The following is an 18,351-nucleotide window of genomic DNA, read 5'->3' on the forward strand; positions in this document are numbered from 1 at the left end:
AGTACAAAAGCTCAAGAGGAAACTTGGGAGGAGGAAGGCCCAGCTGAGTGATCCAGAAACCCAGTGCACAATAGCCCTGGCAAAGCCAGCTCTTGCTTTAGAAACAACATACAATGTGTAATGCTTAGTAAGGGTATGGACAGAGGTTCAAGGAGCAGCTGCAAGGATGGAACTGATATCGAGTCCTTTGAAAGAAGCACCAGGGGAAGCTGCAGCCCTGTTACAATATGACTTTACAGAGGCCCATGAAAGGAGTAACAAAAATAAATGGTCTTGGAGATCCAAAAAGAAATGGTTTGCTTGGAAAAAAGCTATACCTAAAGATCTAAGATGAAAAGAAATAAAAAGCTGCTCTGGCTTGTGAATGGCTTTAGTCCTATCTAAATATCTGAGTTGCCTAAGCAAATCCAAAGTGTGAAGAACCTTCTCACTAGCAGACTGCAGAGATGGAAAAACTGTGGGCAAATTAACAGACTGATTAAGAGACAATTTATTAACCACCTTGGTCATAAAAGAAGGATTAGTATGGACAGATACCTTGTCCCTTTGAAAAACTAAAGAGGAGCAGCCATAATGGCCTGATGCTCAGACACCCTATTAGCTAAAGGGCCAAAGGAAGAATAGTCTTCCATGTACAATGCTGCAAGGAAGCAGAAGCCGCAGGCTCAAAAGGAGCCTGCATTATTTTTTCAAGAATAAAATTAAGGTCCCAGGAAGGAAGAATAAGCTTCAGGGAGGTCTGATATGAAGGACGCATTTAAGAAGCTGTTTGACTTCAAACATAGATGCTAGGGGAGGAAATAAAGGCAGACAAGCAGAGATAGCTGAAAGGTGAGCTCTAACTGAAAAATATGCCAACCCAGCATGGAGCAATTCACACAAATAAGAGAGAACCAGAGAGATCTCCACAGAAAGTGGATCCTGGTTACGAGCAAGGCACCAAACAGAAAATCTCTTCCATTTGGATACCTAGGAATTCCTGGTAGTGAGCTTCCTGGACCTCCTGCAGAACCTGAAGCACGTCCTCAGGAAAAAAAGGTGCCTAAAAGGAAGAAAAAAACCCTATGGATAAGAGACCTCTTGTCTTGTGTGAGTAGGTCTACCCTGTGAGGTAACTTATGGTGATTGTCCTTGGCTAGGTGCAGAATAAGGGAGAACCAATCTTGTCAGCGCCAAAACAGGTCACCAGCAAGATCCTGGGGGAGTCTCACTCTATCTTGAACAAGACCCTCGGAATGAGAGGAAGGGGATGGAATAAAGAGAAACATCCCCTTCAAGAAAAAGATAGGATGTCCACCTTCCAGGCCAGAGGACTTGGAACTCTGGTGCAAAAAAGTGGAAGTTGTTTGTTCAGAGGGGAGGCAAAAAGATCTAGATATGGAGTACCACACGGCTGGACAATGTCCAAAAGCACCTCTGTGAAGAATCCATTCATGAGCCTATGTCATGGACCTCTTCAGAGAGACTGCCACAATGTTTTGTTCTGAAGGAATATGAACAGCCTGAAGTGTCACTTGATACTCAACAGTAAGATCCCAAACCTGAAGAGCAAGTCTGCACAGGAGCTAGAACCTTGTTCCCCTTGCTTGTAGATATACCGCATCACAATGCTGTTGACAGTAAAGATTTTGAGGTGCCCTAGAAGAAAAAGGGTATAAATCTTAAAGGCCCAGAAGGAAAGCTCTCATCTACTTGATGCTAATGTGGTCTGACCTGTGATGAATGAGCCAGAGACCCTGCACCTTGAGCGGGCTGAAAGAAGCACTCCACCCCATGTCCGAGGCATCCAAAAAATGTTCCTGAGAATGGACTGGGGACTGAAAAGGAAGTTCTGTGTTGAGAGACAGCTGGTGAATCCACCACTGAAACTCTAGTTTGAGGCATGGAATAAGAAGGACTAGAAAGTGTAAAGAATGACAACGTTGGAGCCATACTGACTTTAGGAACCACTGTAGCTTCCTTATATGGAGTCTGGCTAGAGGTGGCATAGGAATGGTGGAAGTCATGGACTACACAGCCCTTACTGACACCTGAGGAAGAAGGGACTGAAAAAAAAGAGAGTAAAAGCCTAGGGAGGTGGCAGGGAAGCCAGCATTGCAATGGTCTGCAGCCTGCAACCAAGAAGAATATGACCTTGAAAAGCAGTCAGAAAGGATCTCTGGAAGTTTATCAGAAATCCTAGGCTTTGCAAGAGGCAAATAACATAGTGAAGGTGTTGAAGTAAGATCTCTGGGGAGAAAGCCTGAATGGGCAGGTTGTCCAGGTAATAAAAGATTTGTATCCCCTTCATCCTGCAAAAAGTAATCACAGGCACAAAACATTTGGTGAAGGTCCTTGAGGCAGAAGAGAGGCCAAAGGGCAAAGCACAGAACTGAAAATGCAAGTAAGAAACAGAGAAACATAAATATCTCCTGAAATGGGATAAATAGGGATGTGAAGATAGGCATCCTTAAGATCCAGAAAGACCAGGAAAGCCTGAGGTAGAAGAAAATGAAAGAGTCAGAATGGACAGCATTTGAAAGGAGGGGAATCTCCATAAAGGTTTTGAACTGAGAAAGGTCCAGAATGGATCTCCAGGTGCTTTCTTTTCTGAGAAACAAACATTGTGGAATAAAACCCCTTCTCCCTCTAAGGAGCAGAAACTGCTTGGATGGTGCCTTGAAAGAAAAGACCCTTAAGTACTCCCAGAAAAAGAGCAACTGTTACTGAGATATTTGAAGAATGCCCAGAAAAGAAGGAAGAGATTTCCACAACATAAGTATCCCTGACAAATTATGGACAGAACCCAAGAATCCCAAGTGATCCTTAACTATTTGGGAAGACACAGGGAAAGATAAAGAAAACCTGACTTAGGATGGAGGGATGAAGACAGACAGAACTTGGATTGCCTGAAAAAGAATACTTCTGATTAGTAGGATTTTTCGTAGACTTAGCAGGAGGAGCCCTTCTAGAACCCTTTATACCTGTGGGAGAAGGACAAGACTGTCTACGCACAAAGCCAGGCTTAAAGGGATAATTCCACTGAAATTTAGAAATGGAGGAAACAAAAATATTCTTCAATTTCTGTAAGGCCTTGCCCTTTTCTTCAAGGGACTTAAAAAGTTCAGCTGCTGCAGAAATAAAAAGATTGTTATTATCAAGTGAAGCTTCTATCAATTTAGCCATATCATCATCAGGCAAAGGATGCACATGAAGCCAAGAGTAACACCTCAACACAGAACCAAAGGCAGCAGAGCAGCTCTAGAAGAAGTATCAGCTGCATCATAATTACATCTAATATAATGGAGGGCCACTTGAGACAAGGATCAGAACAAAGAGAGGGCTGAAACCTTCCCTTCAGAATCAGGAAAGTGAGAAATAACTTGATAGGCCTAAGAAAGAACAGCTAAGACATATCTGGTCATATGGGTCTGATAATTAATAGAAATTGAAAGGTCAAGGTATCAGCAGTAAACACCTTTTTGCCCAGCAGTTCCACTGCCCTACTGTCCTTGTCAGAACAAAGCAATTTAGTAGAAGGCAAGAGCTTGGAAGGTTTGTCCGAAGACACAGATACAACAGAGGGGTCAGCAGAAGGACATTTGTAAAGAAACTTACAGTCATCAGACATCTTATAAAACCTGTCAGACATTTTACAGGCTGGAGGCAGGGAATCAGGAGCTTGAGAAGCTGCTGAAAAAGTATCCAACAGGGCTGCTAAGACCAGAGGGACAGCAGAGGGCTTGGATAATTCTATTTGGAGGAGTTAAGAATACCTCTTCTGGATGTCAGAAACCTGAGTACAGTCTCATTTAAAGAATGCCATCAGAACAGAGATGGTATCCCCAAAAGAAAGTTCCTCAAAGGGAGAATCTGGACTAATTGAATCATCCTCCTCAGAACCATAGTTCAATGGAAAAGGAATCTAAGATGAGTAAGCCAAGAACTCTTTCCCAGAGTCCAAGTCCTCATCAGAAGAGTCCTGCTCCCCAGGTCTCTTAAATGGAGTAGAAGACCAAGTGGGGGGTGGAACAGAAACTCCCTGGGAAGGCTTCAACGCCACAAGTGCATTAAAGAACCCCTGTGTAAAATCCTGCCATTCACACTGGGGATCTTTAGGAGCAGGGGAAATATGTTTAGTTTTTTGCTTTTCTTTTGAAGAACATCAGCTCTACAGACCTTAGAAGGTTGGGACCCTTGCCGCCATTCAATTAATACAGTGAGAATTTCCTCCCAAATGAGAATCTGCAGAACACCCTTTGATCCCTTGGATATTATCAGCTGAAGTTCCCCCTCAACATCTGTAATGGACATCTGCAAAACCTCCAAGGATGTGTGAGAAGTCGGATCCATGCCAGACTCTGACATGGTCGCAGCACAGGAATCCGACAGAATAGCCAGACAATCCTCCAGGAATTCACCAGCCTCAAGAGACATCCAGGGGAGGAAGTACACCAGCTGAATCCGACATAACTTTTTGGGTCTTCTTGGCAGACAGCTGACCCTCAGGTTGGGACACTTCCGCCAACACACCCTGCATCAACAACTTAAGATGTTGGTTTTCCAGGTAGACAGTCAGGAAGGAGAGACAACTAAGAAGGGTCTTTGGGACAAACGCTTAACAAATTGAACACAAAGTACTGTCTTGAGATGCACCCAAGCAAAAAAAAAAAAGACACTGCTTGTTACGGTCCTTATTGGGAATTTGTATCCCTCACTGACATTTTCCCTTTCTGAATGACATGTAACATCGCAAACAAAAGAAAATGAGATAAGAAGAAAACCCCAATGGGGCACTTATCCGAAAATGGCTTGATAGCCAACACAAACAAAGGAGCATTCAGACTGATGAACGATGATGGCGTTCTAAGGTATGTACGGTCACATGTCACCTTTATGCCCTACACTGTGAACAGAGAGCATACATGTGACGTATGACATCCTTAAAATCCTAATGCTTTGGTATACTGGCCAGACGTTGAGCTACCCTAGGCAGGGAATCCCTTTAGTAAAGAATACTACAACAGTGATATGGAAGGACATCTACTACTATGCAGTCTGTGACTTGTGACCGTCTCTGCCAGCTATGTTTTGAATATTCAGCTACTGTTAAGAATCAGTAATTCTTTAAGCTAAAAATAGCTAAAAAAGACTAACTGCTGCTAGATGTTTTTTCCTTTTAATCTGTTTGTTCAACAAGATTATTTTATGTTAGCCAATGCAATGATGCATTCCCCTCTGCATATTTGCTGTTAAATGTACTCAACTAATTTTTAAAGTTACTGTTTTAAAGTTTTTTTTTTGTGTGTGTGTGTGTGTGTGTGTGTGTGTGTGTGTGTGTGTGTGTAGGACTTTATTCAAATAATAGTTACTGTGGGCAAGTGAGCCCTGAAACACAGTGAAACCCAGAGAGAGTACAGAGAAACAGGTCTGAAGAGATAGACCAAGGACTCTGTTCAGTAGGGTTTGCAATGGTGTGGATGGTATACGCCCATAACCAGAGCAGCAGTCCATGTGCTGCATTCTCTTGTGGCCAAGGTGCACTTACGGACCTGTTTATTCATCCATATTTGTAAGCTCTGTACTTTAACCTACTATATAATATTAGTTTGACTTAACACCATACCCCTACTGGTCATCACATTCAAGACTTTTTTTTAACAAATTAATTTATCAGACAGCAGCAGAATGGAGTCAAGTACCATAGCCAATATTCACATCTTATCTTTTTACAATTAGTATAACAGATGTGGAAATGAAAACACATTCCCATATTCAATACAATAAAATGTTAGGCGGGCAGTCTATTATTTTTGAAAAATAAAAGGCTAGGGTAGCCTTATGGACTACGATAACCTAGAGGATGGAAACTTCTCATACACTACTTTAAAGACGTGAAGTAGCAACAGGATAATATTCCACTTCTTCATGAAAAAATAGCAATGATGAACACAAAATATTAACTTAAAGGAAAAATGTAATAAATATACATGAACGAAGTATGAATTAAAGTACAAACCAAGCACAGCCATGCCCTTAGAAACATACTCCATTGTGAAGTATGTGCCATAATGTAACAGAAAGATAGAAGATTCCACCACAGACTTGTTACTTACCCAGCTTGGAAACAATCTTGATATGGCAGCACCGAAAATACACTGCAGAATGACCTCTTGCCACTGACAAGGACTATTCTGAAATAAAACAAGCAAACACTAAAAATGAAAGCACATTTTAAAGATAATAAACATTAAGAGGAAAAAACAAAGCATAATTATTAGCTCAAACAAGTCAAGTACTTTAATGAGTGCAAACACAAGGATCTTATTTAAGACAGTACTTATGTAGCACAAGACTACTGATTTATTATCATTTATTTATTTATTTATTTATTTATTTGGTTGTTTGTTTATTTATTTATTTATTTGTCTTGGTTAACTTGGAAAGTCCAACTGAGTAATGCCCATTTTCAGCAGAGGACTGGGGAGAAAAGCTACATTTGTTTACGTTGCATTATCCTAAGTTCCATATTAACTACAGAATGAACTGGCACCCCGCCTAAGTACCATGTTCAATCATAGCCTCACCTCAGGCTTTATGCCCAATGAATGGTGCACAGCGACGGTTATCCCACTCCACAAAGGGGGAGCCACCACGGACCCTGGGAACAACTGCCCCATTAGCCTGACGAGCCTGGTCTGCAAGGCTATGGAATGCATCATCATGGAACATATAAACAATGACATTGGTAATCTCCAAACTCTGGACCCCACCCAGTTCAGGTTTGTAAAAGGCAGATCATGTCTCCTAAACCTGATAGACTTCTTTGAAGCGGTTACCAAAGCCGTAGATGAGGGTAAGGTGGTTCACACAGCCTATCTAGATCTCGCCAAGGCTTTCAACACCATCCCACACTCTGGAATTATAGATAAACTCACTAAACTAGGTATAAATCCCTATGTCACAAGATGGGTTGCCAACTGGCTCACTACCAGAACCCACACTGTGAAAGTAGCACACTCCAAATCCGACTTCAGACCAGTGACAAGTGGAGTACTACAGGGTTCAGTCCTGGGTCATCTCCGGTTTGGTATCTACTTCTCTGAAGAACAGGCTAACACAGAAGGTCTTTGACTAATGAAGTTCGCAGATGACTGCAAACTAGGAGCGATAATCGAAACTCTTAACGATGTGGACATCCTACAAAAGGGCCTCACTGAGACAGATGCCTGGTGTCAAAGCCATGGCCTCAAGCTCAATGCCAAAAAGTGCATTGTCATCTCTTTCGGTAAAAACTCTGTACCCATGAACTACCACATAGGCGGTAGTCTACTTAACACCAAAAGTGTGATAAGAGACCTTGGGACACAGGTGGTAGTAGTCTCTCCTTTGATAATCACATCACTACAGTAGTCAAGAAATCCTTCTACGTGCCACACCTCATCACAAAAGGTTTCTCATCCAGGAAAAAAGAGGTCATTGTTCCCCTCTACTCGTCATTCATTAGACCCATTATAGAATACAGCGCCCCTTTTGGTATGTACTTCACAAGACATCTACAACAACTGGAAAGGCAGCAGAAATACCTCACAAACAGGATTACTGGCCTCAAACAGATGCCCTAAGCAGACAGGCTCAAAAAATTCTAGCTTTACTCCATCGCATATCGCCTACTCAGAGGCGATCTCTGCCTAACATACAAAGCTATGTCAAACCCAGAGCTGTTGGACATGCTCCACTTAAAGAAATCCCAATCCCTCCGAGCTACATGCTTTAGGGACCTAAACCTTGTCACCACAATAAACAGAACATGCTGGAGGGATAGATTCCTGTCCCAGACACTTCCCATACTCTGGAATAAACTACCTATCTATATCAAACAAAGTTCCTCAGCACTCTTCAAGAAAAATCTTGATGATTGGATGGGAGATAGGAAATTCACACCGTGTGGCTCTGCTCAACAGGGGCACAGGAAAATAATTTTCTTGGGTGGCGAAAGCCAGGTTACCCTTTTGGCTAGGCTTACATGCGCCCTAGGGCCAACAGCCTAGTACCTTCCTATGAACCTATGAACTCATAGTTAAATTGTATTTACATTTTTACACATAGAGTAATTACAATTATACATTATAAGATTTTTCAGAGGTAGAAGTTACTAACCAGAAAGCCCATGTGCAACTTAAGAGGATTGTACAGGCAGCAGTTATGTATAAAATTGTTCAGTCATTTCAGAGGTTGAGAGCATTCTGTTTAAGGAGAGTATTGTACAGTGCACACAAAGTCTTAACCTGGTGATTAGCATGACAAGTGGTTAAGATGTTGTTTAAGCAGTGGTTTAAAACTATTGAGTTTGTCAGAGAGTTTTATTTGTGTGGGGATACTATTCCAGAGTTTAGCAATGTACAGCAAGTCTCCTGCAACATTACTTGACTTATTTGTGAGTAGTAAGAATTTTTTACTAGAACGGAGGTCCTTTGTTGGACAGTAGGGAGGTAATACGTTTTGTAGTGCAGGGCATTTTTCTGTATGATGAATGAGTTTGCATGCTGTAGTTAGTTGTGTAGTTCAAGCCAGTTTAATTGCTTTAAGCTATGACAATGATGGGATCCCATGAGGGAGATTGGTGGCAAATTTAGCTATCTTACTGTAGGCAGAAGGCAATTTTTTTCCTCGAGTAGTGTTTAAGTTTGTTAGGATAGGAGCAGTGTATAACAGAACTGACAGTAAGAAGGTGGTGGCTTGAGTTTTTCTTGCAGTATCTGTAAGAAATCCATTGATCCTATAAAGGGAGCCTAGTTTCTGGTGTGTAGATTTAATGTTGTGCAGTATGTGCTGGTCAAATTTGAGATTGTCATCAAATATAACCCCCTAGAAGTTTACTGTGAGTTGCAGTTTCAATTACATCATTATTTGCTGACTTTATGGTAAAAGACTGCTTTTGATTTTGGCAACTTTCTGAGGTAAAAATTATTAACTTAGGTTTCTTGGGGTTGAGTAGGAGGTTTGATTCTTTGGGTTTCTAGAGAGGAGAAAGCTTTTTGGATAATGTTTTGGGGCTCATTTACTGTTGAGAAACACATATTAATGTTGAACTCTCTGCACACTGAACTAAACTAGCACATTGAGCGAAGGCATGGAGGTTATTAATAAATAAATTAAACAGAAGAGAACCCACGATAGAGCCCTAAGGGAAACTTGTATTAACTGGTTGAAAGGATGAGTAGGTTTGTTGCCATTTAACAGCTTGTTGCCTTCCAGATAGGTAACTAAGAAACCATGACAAAGAGTACTGTAAATTCCTATTGAAAAGAGTCAAATGAGCAGTTGCTGGTGCGAGACAGTATCAAATGCCTTTGACAAGTCTAAGAACATGGTGGACACAAGCAGGCCATTGTTTATATGATGGTTTATTATATTGGTAAAATGTAGTATTACAGTAATGGTGTGCTCAGGCCTAAGGCCATGTTGTGTTTCTAAGAGCAGGCTGTGCATCAGCTGCATAGGGATACATTTATCTAATATTCTAGCAGGGGAGGAGAGAATCATTACTGGTCTGTAGTTATTAAACTCTGTAGACATGTTGCTTTTGTGCAGTGGTATGACGTAGGATTTTTTTTCCACAGTGATGGGATGCATCTTTCAGCTATGGACCTATTAATTAGTATAGACAGAGAGAAGGCTATGACTTCCACAGCCATTTTCAGGCAGTCTGACAGTAGTTTGTCTACAGCTACAGAAGTAGTTTTTAGTTTAAGGAGCAACATCCTTACGAATGAGGTAAGTACTGGACTAAACCTGAAGAGCTGTTGATGGTTTTGGTTAGACAGGATGGAGAGAGGAGGTCAGATGTATTAGTGTATAAGAGAGATTAATACTGATTGTATAACTTAGGAATTAAACTGTGCAGGGATAGAGTCTGTCATATGATCTTATTTTGGAGAGGGAGTGGTGGTCTTGCCACATGGGAGTAGTTTATTTAGTGATGATCAAAGATGTTTTGGGCTGTTTTGATGTTAGTCTTGTAGGCTGGTATAGCACACCTGCTTGTCCTGTTTGACATGGGAGTTGAGCAAAATTTCCAAGTTGTCTACATTGGTGGAAGGCATTTTGAGTTCTATTTTTATAACAGTTTTTCCAGGCTTTATGCCTTTTTATCATGAGTTTACTTTTTTTGTTTCTTTTGTTAGCCATGGTGCGGGGCTAGACTTTTATTATGTACTGCTGCTACATTATTTAAGGTCTGTAAGAATACATCATTAAAATGTTTTACAGCAGTATCTAGTGACATTGTTCTAAGTGCATTCCAGTTATAATGTTTTACTGTTTCATTGAAAAAAATCTTTGCTGAAATTGGTTGTATTTCGTATTTCATTACAGATCATATGTGTATCTAGGTTATGGTGAGTTCTAATGGCATATATTGGGATGTGGTCACTTATGATATCTGAGAGGCAGCCTACTTTTGTCAGTTTATCTGTTTGTTTTTTGTAAGTATCCAGTCTAATGTTGAGTGCCTCCCTGAAGTTTTATTGATTGTAGTAGGTGTGGTTATTAAGTGTTTAAAGTTATATAAGTTTATGGATTCAGTGGGGGTAGTGGAATTAATGAGCTGCCACTCCATATTTAAGTCTCCCAAGTATTACAGTTTCATGGTTAATTTGTTTGGATATCCAGTATAGGATATTTTCAGCAGTATCAGTGTTATTCCATGGTGGTATATAAATTGTTGTTAAACATACAGTTTTCCCATTGCTGATTTTTAAGAGCATCATTAGAAGGTCAGCATTGTTAAATGTGGGTATTTCCTGTGGAAGTAAGGTGATGATTAGGGAATTTTATTTTATAGATGATTGCTACACCACCTGTATGCATGTGTCTGTCACGCCTGTGTATATTGTATCCTTGGGGATGATCTCATTATCCTTTATTTCTTTTTTAACCAGGTTTCAGTAGCTATGACTACATCAGGACTGTATGTGGCAAGGTAGGCATGTATATCACGGATTTTACTATGCATACTTCTTAGGTTCATATTTAGTAAGGTGAGTTTGGGTTCTGTATTTTGTTGAGAAGTATTAGGTGAGTGGTTTATTTTGGAGTTAGAAGTGATGGCTTTATGATCAGTGGGGCCTAGGTTGGGGCAAATATCTCTGCTAATTTTTTAATTGAAATTTTACAGAGGAAAGAGTATGGCCAGTTACATTTTGGTCTTGGTCTGGTATTTGATCGTAAATTTGTATACTTAGTTTTGCGGTATTTATAGATAAATAAATAGAGACAGAGTGTTATGGAGAAAGACAGGCTGGTTAGATGCTGATATTCTTTCTGAGGACTGGCTGAAGTCCAACATATTTGAAAGAGGTGGATTTGATAATTGGTGAAGAAGGCTATTAGAGTGAGGAGGAATAGTAAAATAATCTAAGTTGGGGCATCTTATTTACTTGGGTTTTATTTCTGTTGTAAATTCAGATTAGAAAATGTTAGGATGGTGCTGGGTTAGTTGTAGAGATGTAATGTGACACAGGGAGCAAGGAGTAGGGCAGTTTCAGAGAGTGTCTTATGAGATAAATTAAAGTGGGTGTTTCTATTGGGAGTCTATTGATTGTTTTTCTTCTGCAGGGAACTGATGGTACTGGTTTGAGGAATATGTGGGTGGTACTATGGAAGCATAAATGAAGAGTAAGAGGGGATGGGTGGGAATTGGGGGTAGGGTAGGGGAGCAGAGTGAGCCTGAGCATTAGGGATGGTGAAACAAGCAGGCTGAAAACTTGGCAAAGTGATGGAGAAAAACAATCAGTGACTGGACTTAAAAAGCCACAAACCTGCTGAAAGAGATAAGTAAAATGAGCAATGCAGTTTAAAAGACCTCTGTGCTAGTAGATGAAAGTCTAGATTTTGTTGCTCTAAGACACAGTTTTAGTAGCAAACTGTAGACCACAAGAAAAGAAAGACAGGATCCACACTGTATATGTAATTAGCGCTTTCGTTTTTTAATAAAAACTTCTTCAGAATGACAAACAAACAACACAAAACTGACCCATTTTATATCCCACACCCAACAAATTTATTAATTAATGACATTGTAATTGATTAATTAACCCTTTCATACATTAAAAAACATTTTTATACCCTAAAATGGCTAAAATAATTATACTCTTTATCAAAACTAACTTACAAAATTCTTAGAGTCTATGTATGTAAAAAATGTGTATGTAATGCTATGTTGTGTGAAAAAAATTTTCTTTGTTTTCTTTTATATGGCAATTTTATAAATAACCTTCCATTTTTAGTCTAAGGACAGAGCTGATAGAAATACTAGTGTTTAACCCTGGGAATTGTGCTGCATTAGTTTTTAACTGCCATCTAAGTTCCCTATTTTCCAAGCAGTCATTCAGGGGACCCCCTCTGTCCCCCAATATAACTTGTTCAAGGACTGAAAATCTAAAATTATGTCCTATGTTGTTCTTAATATGGCTAGACAATACATTTTTCATATCCTGCTTGTTGATGTCGTAGAAGTGTTGATACATTCTACTCCTGAGGGCGTTAACTGTCTTACCAATATAAAAACAGGGACACACAGTGCACATCCCCATATACACAACAGCTTTACTACTACAAGTGTATTTCTTTTTGTAGGTATATTTGCCATAATTTGGAATATATAGTTCCATTCCTTCCAAAATGTGCTTGCATTGTGAACAAAACCCACATTTGTACATACCCCTAGTCCCAGAGTAGACCTCTTGTGCTCTTTCTAGCATATTTTTAATAGTCATGTCCTTTTTATATACTATATTAGGACTTGTTCCTACAATGTCCAAATATTCCTTATTAGTGTTAAATAAATTCCAACTATGTTGTATTATATTACTAATATTTGTGAACTGCTGGTTATATTTAAAAATAGCAGCTCTATTAAATGTTTTATTTTCCGTTCTATGTTCCCCTTCAAAAGGAATGTCAGAAACTTTTCCTAATAAAGGAACAAATATTCCTTGTTCCCCCTTGGTTACTACCTCTTTTAAAATATTGTTGACAAACCCTTGGGGATACCCCCTGTTTGCCAACATTCCTTTTAAGGTGTATATTTGATCTAAAAACTCATGGTGGTCAGACACCATCCTTGCCAGTCTCACTCCCTGCCCTTTAACTAATGTTTTTTTGTGATGGAGTGGGTGAAAGCTGGTAAAGTGCAAAAGTGAATTAGAATATGTAGGTTTTCTAAAGATGGTAGTCTCAAAACAATTATTGAATCTATTTTTACTAATAGTAATGTCCAAATAGTCTATTTTATCATATGAGATGGTGTATGAAAATTCTAGAAAAGTTGTACTTTCTTTAATGAAGCCAAGAAATTCATTTAGTATATCTTCACTGCCATTCCATAAAATGACTATATCGTCTAGGTACTGCCCATAGTATTTCCAAAGCTTTTCATAAGGACTAGTAAAAATGAATCCTTTCTCCCAAAATGCTAGAACTAAGTTAGCAAAAATGGGTGCACAAGTAGCCCCCATAGCTACACCTTTACATTGTTTAAATAGTTGTTCTTCAAAAACAATGATGTTGGTGTCCAGAATAATTTCCATGAGGCTCCTAATCATAAGTATCCTGTCATGGCTCATTTCAGTATAACGACATAGGTATGAGTAAAACCATTCAATACCAATGTCGTGAGGGATGACAGAAAACAAATCCCTGACGTCTATAGTTACAAAAATAAGGTTGTGATTGTACATACTTTTACTGATTTTTTTCAATAGATCCCATGAATCCTTTACAATCCAATTACAGTTGCATAGTATAATTTTCAATTGTGCATCTATAAATTTAGCTATAAAATAAGTTTTTGACACTTTTGCATCAACTATGGGTCTAAGGGGGGGGGGGGGTTATTCAAATCTTTATGTAATTTTGGTATACCAAAAGAAGTGGGAATCTTTGGACATTTTACTTCCATATAGGACCATTCGTCTAATGTAATTTGTCTATTTAGAAGAAGTTCTTCCAACATTATATCCACTTTCCTATATAAAATGTTTTTCTCATTAATACTAATTTGACAATAGGTGTCAGAATAAAGAATCCCAAACATCTTATTAATATAAGTGTTTTTATCCATAATTACTAACCCACCCCCCTTATCTGGTTTCATGATCCTTATTAATTTATTTCCACATATTTCCTGTAATAATTCCATCTCATTTGCACTCAAATTATTTTCTACCTGTGACAACCTACCATTATCCTTAAACATCATACGGATATCGCATTCACACATCTTTTCAAAAGTCTGCACAATGGGACACAAAGGGGGATTGAATTAACTTGGTTTTCTACATACATCTACACTGCTGTTGTCAGAAACACATTCTTTAAAACAAAATTGAAAATTTAGCTTTCTTGTATAAAGTTTTAAATCTATCAAAGCTTCATCCACACCTCCTTTTTTACTTGGAACAAAAGAAAGGCCTTTTTCAAAAATATCAGCAATATCATTACTTAAAGTACACACACTATAATTGTATAACTTAAGGTCACAATTTTTGTTCCAAATAATCTGAAAAGGACTCTCCTCTGTATTGTTAACATCACATAAAACGTTTTCCACATTTACTTCCGCAAATGAATTTTCCAAAAATGTTTGTCCCAATACATTTGTTTGTTCTAATAAATTCATATGTTCTAATAAATCCTCCCCCTCCCCCTATAGTTGTAATCGTGTTGTCCCATCCCCCCTCTCTGGTTCTTTAGCCTCTCTGACCTCCTCAGAGGGGGGAATTCTAAACGGTTAATGTCAGAGTCCCTTGTATCAGTTGTTTGATAATTGTCATCACTAAATTCTCTATCAGATGCATCACAATAATTATTAGACCTGTTCTGACTCGGGGGGGGGGGGGTATGCTCTATGTTCAGCATAATCCTTTTCATCTCTTTTTAACTTTTTTTCTTTTTTATTTTTTAACCCAATAATGTATTGGTCAACATTCTTAAATATATTATCATACTGCACTTTATAAAAATTAAATAGTAAATCTGATTCAATACTGTTATTTACATGCTTGATTTTCTCATGAAGGTTTACCATTTTCTTGTCGTTATCTTTGACAAGACAGTCCAGACGTTCACATCCATGCCTGTTAAACATTTGTATCAGTTCTAGATGTAGTTCTGAGTTCTTAACCAATCCTGTCGGGTAACGCCAAAGTCGAAGTCCTTTTGGAACCTGTTCTCTCCTTTGACACTCACGGAGAACTATTTTCTAATTGTAATTTCCGATATTCGAAAGTGTATTTTTCGAGTTGACCAAGTTGTTCATTGAGAGAACCGTTAATGTTCTGGCTATTCAATGAAATATTATTCCATTCACGACCTCCTTCAAGCCACTGGCTTAAAGTTTTTCTTCCGTGGAAGGAGGTACTATCCCTGGAAGTGCCTGCACTAGGGGAAGTCCGCTCCTCTTCTCTCCCCGGTGTACTAACTCTCTCACTGTGTTGACGCTGAGCCGGTGTTATGCCAAAACTGCTCGACTCGTCCTCTCCGGCATTACTGCCTGAAATCCACATTCAGCCTGCGAACCAACCTTCTGCTGCTGGGTCAGCTTTTCCATAAGTGAAACTAAGTTGCCAACAGTACAGTTCAAATTAGAAAGAGACGTTGCTAACGAACCAAGTGTAGGTGGATCCCCACCGTCTACTCCTTCCATATTCCACTGTTGAAAAACAAAAGTCCAAAAATCCAAAACCTGTAACAAACTGTAGACCACAAGGAAAGAAAGACAGGATCCACACTGTATATGTATTTAGCGCTTTCGTTTTTTAATAAAAACTTCTCCAGAATGACAAACACAAAACTGACCCTTTTTATATCCCACAGCCAACAAATTCATTAATTAATGACATCATAATTGATTAATTAACCCTTTCATACATTAAAAAACATTTTTATACCCTAAAATAGCTAAAATAATAATACTCTTTATCAAAACTAACTTACAAAATTTTTAGAGTCTATGTATGTAAAAAATGTGTATGTAATGATATGTTGTGTGAAAAAAATTTTCTTTGTTTTCTTTTATATGACAATTTTATAAATAGCCTTCCATTTTTAGTCTAAGGACAGAGCTGATAGAAATACTAGTGTTTAACCCTGGGAATTGTGCTGCATTAGTTTTTAACTGCCATCTAAGTTCCCTATTTTTCAAATAGTCATTCAGGGGACCCCTTCTGTCCCCCAATGTAACTTGTTCAAGGACTGAAAATCTAAAATTATGTCCTATGTTGTTCTTAATATGGCTAGACAATACATTTTTCATATCCTGCTTGTTGATGTCGTAGAAGTGTTGATACATTCTACTCCTGAGGGCGTTAACAGTCTTACCAATATAAAAACAGGGACACTCAGTGCACATCCCTATATACACAACAGCCTTACTACTACAAGTGTATTTCTTTTTCTAGGTATATTTGCCATAATTTGGAATATATAGTTCCATTCCTTCCAAAATGTGCTTGCATTGTGAACAAAACCCACATTTGTACATACCCCTAGTCCCAGAGTAGACCTCTTGTGCTCTTTCTAGCATATTTTTCATAGTCATGTCCTTTTTATATACTATATTAGGACTTGTTCCTACAATGTCCAAATATTCCTTATTAGTGTTAAATAAATTCCAATTATGTTGTATTATATTACTAATATTTGTGAACTGCTGGTTATATTTAAAAATAGCAGCTCTATTAAATGTTTTATTCTCCATTCTATGTTCCCCTTCAAAAGGAATGTCAGAACCTTTTCCTAATAAAGGAACAAATATTCCTTGTTCCCTCTTGGTTACTACCTCTTTTAAAATATTGTTGGCTAACCCTTGGGGATACCCCCTGTTTGCCAACATTCCTTTTAAGGTGTATATTTGATCTAAAAACTCATGGTGGTCAGACACCATCCCTGCCAGTCTTACTCCCTGCCCTTTAACTAATGCCTTTTTCTGATGGAGGGGGTGGAAACTGGTAAAGTGCAAAAGTGAATTAGAATATGTAGGTTTTCTAAAGATGGAAGCATAAATGAAGAGTAAGAGGGGATGGGTGGGAATTGGGGGTAGGGTTGGGTAGGGGAGCAGAGTGAGCCTGAGCATTAGGGACGGTGAAACAAGCAGGCTGAAAACTTGGCAAAGTGATGGAGAAAAACAATCTGTGACTGGACTTAAGCCACAAACCTGCTGAAAGAGATAAGTAAAATGAGCAATGCAGTTTAAAAGACCTCTGTGCTAGTAGATGAAAGTCTAGATTTTGTTGCTCTAAGACACAGTTTTAGTACGTGAGATAGTCCAATATCAGCTTGACCTGATTAATGGTGATATACAACTGCAAAGAATTTGAACTTTACCTTTTGAGCAACTGTGTAATGGTAAGGTTTATATGGACTTTGAAATGCAAAGTCCAAAGGCCACCCCCCCACCCCCACAGATTAGAAAAATAATGAGAAAAAGTAAGTCAGAATGCAGGACTGCAGCTCTGGAAAAATACTGGCTCAGAACTGAAAGTGATTACACAAGCATCTGGGCAAAGGGAGACGGTGAACTGCTAAAAACAATTAATGTTGCATAGCTGAAGCAGAAAGTAACAATGGGACTGCTGTGGCCTTAAGAAAATTGAGCTATTACAGTGGACAATGTTCTTTGTCTTAGGCTTCCATAATATCTATAATTTACATAAAAATATAGCCCACAGACTGCTGTTCAAACTACAGACTTCACTGTTACATACATATCTATCTGCTTGCAGGGACACTTCTATAAAATAATAAAAACACACTAAAGAGACAGTTGCATGCACTGAGACAATGGTAACTGTGCACAAATACTTGCTCAGAGTGGAAAGTGGTTTAATAACCATCTCATAATCCAATAAGCACTCCAGTACGACAACTGTGCATGGCCAAAAAGTAGAATTCTCACAAGAAAAACAACGGCCAGCACCAAACAGCAATGTAAAACGTTTTATTAAGAAAATGTTGCAATAGAAAAAAATCCACACCAACATACCAGTTTCGTCAAAGCCTTCCTCAGTGCTGGTTAAATCAATACACAATAACCTCAACACATTGCATATAAACTCACTCCATTAAAACAATTAATACATATCATTAAGACCAGGTGAAAGCAATGCCCCAATTTAATAATCCAACTGTGTTCCTTCTTATTCAGAAAAGTGTGTCACCCCATTTTATTACAACTATTAACATTCAGTCAATTATTTTAAACCTATATTTTGCTGTGGAATGTGCAATTACATGTTTATATAAAGCATTTGTCATACGTTCATTTCATACATCACTGAAATGTTCATAAACCCAAGATTTAAAATGTCT

The 18,351-nt window shown here is 38.6% G+C and overlaps 1 protein-coding gene across 1 annotated transcript in view; it reads right to left on the minus strand.

Moving 5' to 3' along the window:
- Positions 1-18,351, minus strand: part of CABLES1 (Cdk5 and Abl enzyme substrate 1) — a 1,875,674-nt gene that overhangs the window by 1,110,989 nt on the left and 746,334 nt on the right. Inside the window, exon 4 of the mRNA XM_044065364.1 lies at positions 6,096-6,173. Within this exon, the coding sequence (XP_043921299.1) occupies positions 6,096-6,173 (78 nt within the window). The remainder of the gene's footprint in view (positions 1-6,095; positions 6,174-18,351) is intronic.

Source organism: Protopterus annectens, chromosome 3.part0 (assembly GCF_019279795.1).
Source record: "Protopterus annectens isolate FY-2018-M chromosome 3.part0, PAN1.0, whole genome shotgun sequence".
In the NCBI taxonomy this organism is placed as follows: Eukaryota; Metazoa; Chordata; order Ceratodontiformes; family Protopteridae; genus Protopterus; species Protopterus annectens.